Source organism: Plectropomus leopardus, chromosome 6 (genome assembly GCF_026936395.1).
Source record: "Plectropomus leopardus strain MGB_pleo_1.0 chromosome 6, ASM2693639v1, whole genome shotgun sequence".
NCBI classification, from domain to species: Eukaryota; Metazoa; Chordata; class Actinopteri; order Perciformes; family Serranidae; genus Plectropomus; species Plectropomus leopardus.
In genome coordinates, this window is record NC_142181.1 from 16,261,538 (window position 1) to 16,266,210 (window position 4,673).

The window sequence follows — 4,673 nt, forward strand, 5'->3', positions numbered from 1 at the left end:
GAATGTATTGCCATGGATATTTTGTTTACACATTCATGGTTCTCAGAGGATGAATCCCAATTAATCCCACCATCACTCTATAGAGGATGAAAACATTTTAATATCTGTTTTTTTTTTAATACTGAGTCCCCAGAAACATTGTCATACCAATCATTCTCTTCTAGGTGGTGCAAAAGCATTTCCTGTACCATGTATTTCCTGGTACGTTGTTTCTTTGCAATGTGATCAAACTGGAGTGCTGACTTTTAAAAAGGTTGATGGCAAGCTGCCAAAAACGGGGAGGAAAAGGTATAAATACACCGACATCCAAAAAAGCACCAGTTCTCAGTGAGTCGGAGAAGACAGAACTGTTTCAGTGATTCAAACATTTGTGTGAACTCCAAATCTGTCGAACCATGGCCTTCAGTGCTCTAAGGCTAAGTCAGAGGGATGGCAGAGGCAGACGAGGACAGACTGCAGGGACTCAGAACACAGGTAATCCTGCCCTTTTTTGCCTCTTTTAGACTAATGTTTATCAGCTGTACTTATATATATTTTAAAATCTGTGAAATACTTTCTTGATATTCTGCATTCTTGCTCACAGCTTAAAAGTGCTTGAGATTCATCACGGGTAATGTAGATGGTAGAAGTGCAATGCTAAATCAGTGGCATACTCTTTTAATGCAAGGACATCTGAGTGGTATCAATCTTTTCATCTAACTGTAAGAAAGAAAGCAAATAAACAGAGTATTTTCCAAAGAGTCAATCTACTGGCTGCCATGGCAAATATATACCAAAAATCTAACTGAAAATTGAATACTGTTTTTGAGTCGTTAAGATTAGAACATAAGATACAGATGACTGATTAGTTATTTTTGGGGGGTTCTTAAATGGCTTTCGATTGATAGGACAGTAGTAGAGATGACAGGAAATGGGGATGAGAGAGAATTGAGATGACATAGAGCAAAGGGCTGCTGGTCGTACTCGAGTCCATGGCCACAGTGATGAGGACACCTTTAATGATATTGTCGTATCTTCGTATCAGATTTTTCCCAAGAACAAAATGCACGGTAACTTATGACATTGGCTTCAACTTTTGCTTGTAAACAATAGCATATTATTGACAGTGATATGCAATACATTTTACAGCATTTCTATTGATTAATTTTCTTACAGTAGAAGCACACTAAAGAACCCATCGCACCTAGCCAGCCCCTAATCTCTCACACTGTTTTGTAGATTTTGATCCCGATGAAGAAATTCGAATCATACTGATTGGAAAGACAGGAAATGGGAAGAGTGCATCGGGAAACACCATCCTCAATAGAAAAGCCTTTACATCAGTCCTCTCTGCGGAGTCTGTCACATCAGAGTGTGAAAAGGCTAAAGGAACGGTGGATGGACGCAGGGTCGCGGTCATTGACACACCAGGAATTTACGATACAAAATACAAAGAAGCCGACGTAATCAGAAAACTGAAAGAGTGCATCTCTCTCTCCTCGCCTGGCCCTCACGCGTTCCTGGTTGTGGTCAAATTGGGCAGATTCACAGAAGAAGAACAGAAAACTATTGATCTTCTGCAGCAGGTGTTTGGTGACAAAGCTGCAGATTTCTCTATGGTTCTCTTCACTCATGGTGACCAGCTCGGAAGCACAAGAATTGAGGACTTTTTTAGAAAAAGTAAACAACTTAGCCATTTGATTGTAAGATGTCACTTTCGATATCATGTTTTCAATAACACAGATACCAATAACAGTCAGGGGCCTCAGCTGCTTGCTAAGATAGAAAGTATGATCAGTGATAATGGAGGAACATTTTACACAAATGAAATGTTCCAGGAGGCTGAGAGAGCGATCTGCGAACAGCAAGAGAAGATTCTGAGGGATAGTGCTGAGCAAAAACTCAGAGAAGAACAACAACTGATGGCAATGTTTGAGGGAGAACAACTGAAGAAACAATTAAAGTATCTCGATGAAGAGTATATAAGAAAATCAAGAGAAAAGGCAGAAAAGAAAAACAAATTCATTAAAAGTGGTGTGATTGTAGCAGCTGCTGAGGTGGGTGTTGCAATCGGTGCTGCGGCAGCAGCTGCTGGAGGCCCTCTTTGTATTGCCATTGGAGCAACAGCTGGTGGAGCTGTTGGGGCTGTAGTGGGATTATTAGCACCAGCAGCAATAATAGCTCTGAAAAATAAATGTGCTGTACAATAAAAGATACACAGCATTTACATGGCCAGAGTCCTAAAAAAATAGAAAGGCACTGACCAAAGAACCGTCTCACCTACCTCTGTCAACTCTGGGAAACGCTGAGGTCTGATATACAAAAGTGAAGCTTCAGTCAGTCTTTCAGTTAACTTTTTTTACAGTCCATAACATTACATTTTGGTTAACTGTTTTCAGTAACTTTGTTCAGGTAAATACCCTGTACCTGCACAAAATGAGATTTGAGCTGTGGAAGACCTAGGTTTTTCTTTCAGGAGTTGGTTGAGACCAAAACCAAAGCTAAATACAAAGTGAATATTGGACATACATTTGTTAGACAATGCCAAATAAATGTAAATAGGAAACCAATTAATAAACGTCTAACACATTAATTCAGCAATATATTACAGTCTGAATAATGTCATTGGTATCGTAATTTTAGGGCCTAAATACATTGTTTATGGACATTGTGCGATATGAATATGCCCTTGGTCACATAGCATGCACTGTGCGGCTTAATGCAATTTTTACACGGCTGATCTTGTGTGTAAAAATGAGAACAATCTGTTAAAAAATTATTAAAACAAATACCTAGTTGTACCAGAGGCAGTGTGAAGCAGCAGAGCAACCTTGTGTTTTTGCATTTCACATTAAATAAATCAATTTAAATCGATGCATTCTGTACTTAATGATCCAGTTAGTTAATTTTGTTATGTGTGTGTTCCCGTAACAGAAAACCACTTCTGTGCACATTGAAGGTAGAGAAAGAGCAGCTTTTGAAAGTCAGTAATCCATTTGTATGTGTATGCATCTGTCTGGTAAAGCCTTTGGGGGCAAGTGCTAGCTAGTATTTCTTAATTGTCTTTGGCCATGAAGTGGCTGCAATGACAAAGTGTTTCTCTGTATGTCAAAAAGCTGTCTCAGTCAGATGGAAAGTGGATGTGTAAAGAATTGTACAAAATGAGCCGAAACACTGCCGGCAAGCTAATGTCAGACTCCTGTGTAATACACACATAATACACACTAATGTATAAACACGAGTGGGCTGGTATGTGTAAAAAAATCAACTAAAACTCCAGCACTGTCAATTCAACCCATCTCTTCAATTTTTAGGTCAATTACCTCTTCATCTTTTCACATTTCTCCTCATTGTGTCTCTTTTGTTAAAAACATCCTCTGCTGACAGCTGGACACATCGACCCTCAGGGATAATGACCATCTCTCCACAAATGGACTATACTGTGCATAAAGGAGCTTCACATTGCTTTGAAGCAGCTTTGCCTCACATGCATATGCCTCCACACTCACACAGGGCACCTAAATGTACAGTCATTTTCTCGCTCTCACTTGTAACACACACAAAGGCCACAACAGCGACTATTTTAAGGGGTTTTCTCATGCGGTAGTAATTGTTCCAAAGGCCACAGAGTACAATAGAGGTCTACAGTTAACAGCTTGGTGTGCTGTGACATTAGAGACACGTAAGTGGCTTGGGGTGAATCTGTCTTTGGAAATTAAATTCAAAAACTCAGACAAGCTCATTTCAAGCACAGACAAGCAATAAAAAAGACTGCATGTGTGCTTGGCTTTACTACAGTGTATGAATGTAAGAATGTCATATCATTCTTTCAAATCCTCTGAAGCTATTTAAACCAACAAGAAAATGCACTTCATACACTGCACAGGGTCCCAGACACTGAACTGATATAGTCACAGTTTGGTTTTGTATATTTTGAGACTTGCAGTACCTTTTCATCAACACGTTTTAATCAGTTACTATTTGTGCATAATGTACTGTATCAAGCATTTAATTATTATTATTTAATGTTTATCTTTTTCTTTACTACTTTGTGACTAAGCATCCTTTACAAAATGTTCTTTATGGCTTATTAAAAGTCAATAAAGTTTTAACCAGTGCTTTGTATACTGTATCAGTTATAAGACATTAAAGAGAACAAATGTAACAACTTGCTAGAGTATGTGAAGTCTCTCTGTCTGGTGTTCATTAATAAAGGGTTGACTTTTCTCATGACTCTGCTACTGTTTCTCTGTGATAAGCTCTCAAGTCTGTAGTTATAAATAAAACATATAATACATTAGAAAATGATTTATTAATCATAATGAAGCCATTAGTTTCAACTTCTAAACCCTTAACAAGCCTGAGACGGATGGAACAATACACAAAGATAATTTTAATGTAAATTTTCAGATGTAGATGAATAATTCAGGCATTACAAAGTTCATCTAAAAGAAAGTGGATATGCACGGGGTAGCAGTCAAAAGAGCTCACATGCAAAAGCTGCACCAGCATCAATAATTCTGCAGGGTTTTCCTAGCATGCTTCGAGCACAAGTTTACCCCTGCCCCCCAACATACACAACCATACAGCAAGAGAGAGAGAAAGTGCTGGGTGAATAAACTCTTCCATGAAGCATGAAAAGCATTCATTGTGTCATTATGTAGCACATCCACAAGCACACTCATCTAGCGAAG

General features: G+C 38.6%; 1 protein-coding gene across 1 annotated transcript; it reads left to right on the plus strand.

Moving 5' to 3' along the window:
• Positions 1-314: 314 nt before the first annotated feature.
• On the plus strand, positions 315-4,212 carry LOC121943538 (GTPase IMAP family member 9-like). Its single transcript, XM_042487078.2, has 2 exons — positions 315-474; positions 1,219-4,212. Exons 1-2 carry the CDS (start codon positions 396-398, stop codon positions 2,187-2,189), a joined length of 1,050 nt encoding a protein of 349 aa, XP_042343012.2. The 5' UTR covers positions 315-395; the 3' UTR covers positions 2,190-4,212.
• Positions 4,213-4,673: the final 461 nt, after the last annotated feature.

Bases quoted from the DNA above. Each gene is read 5' to 3' on its own strand.
- LOC121943538 (XM_042487078.2), top strand. From the start codon at position 396: ATGGCCTTCAGTGCTCTAAGGCTAAGTCAGAGGGATGGCAGAGGCAGA. The intron at 475-1,218 runs GTAATCCTGCCC...ACTGTTTTGTAG, and splicing joins TGCAGGGACTCAGAACACAG to ATTTTGATCCCGATGAAGAA.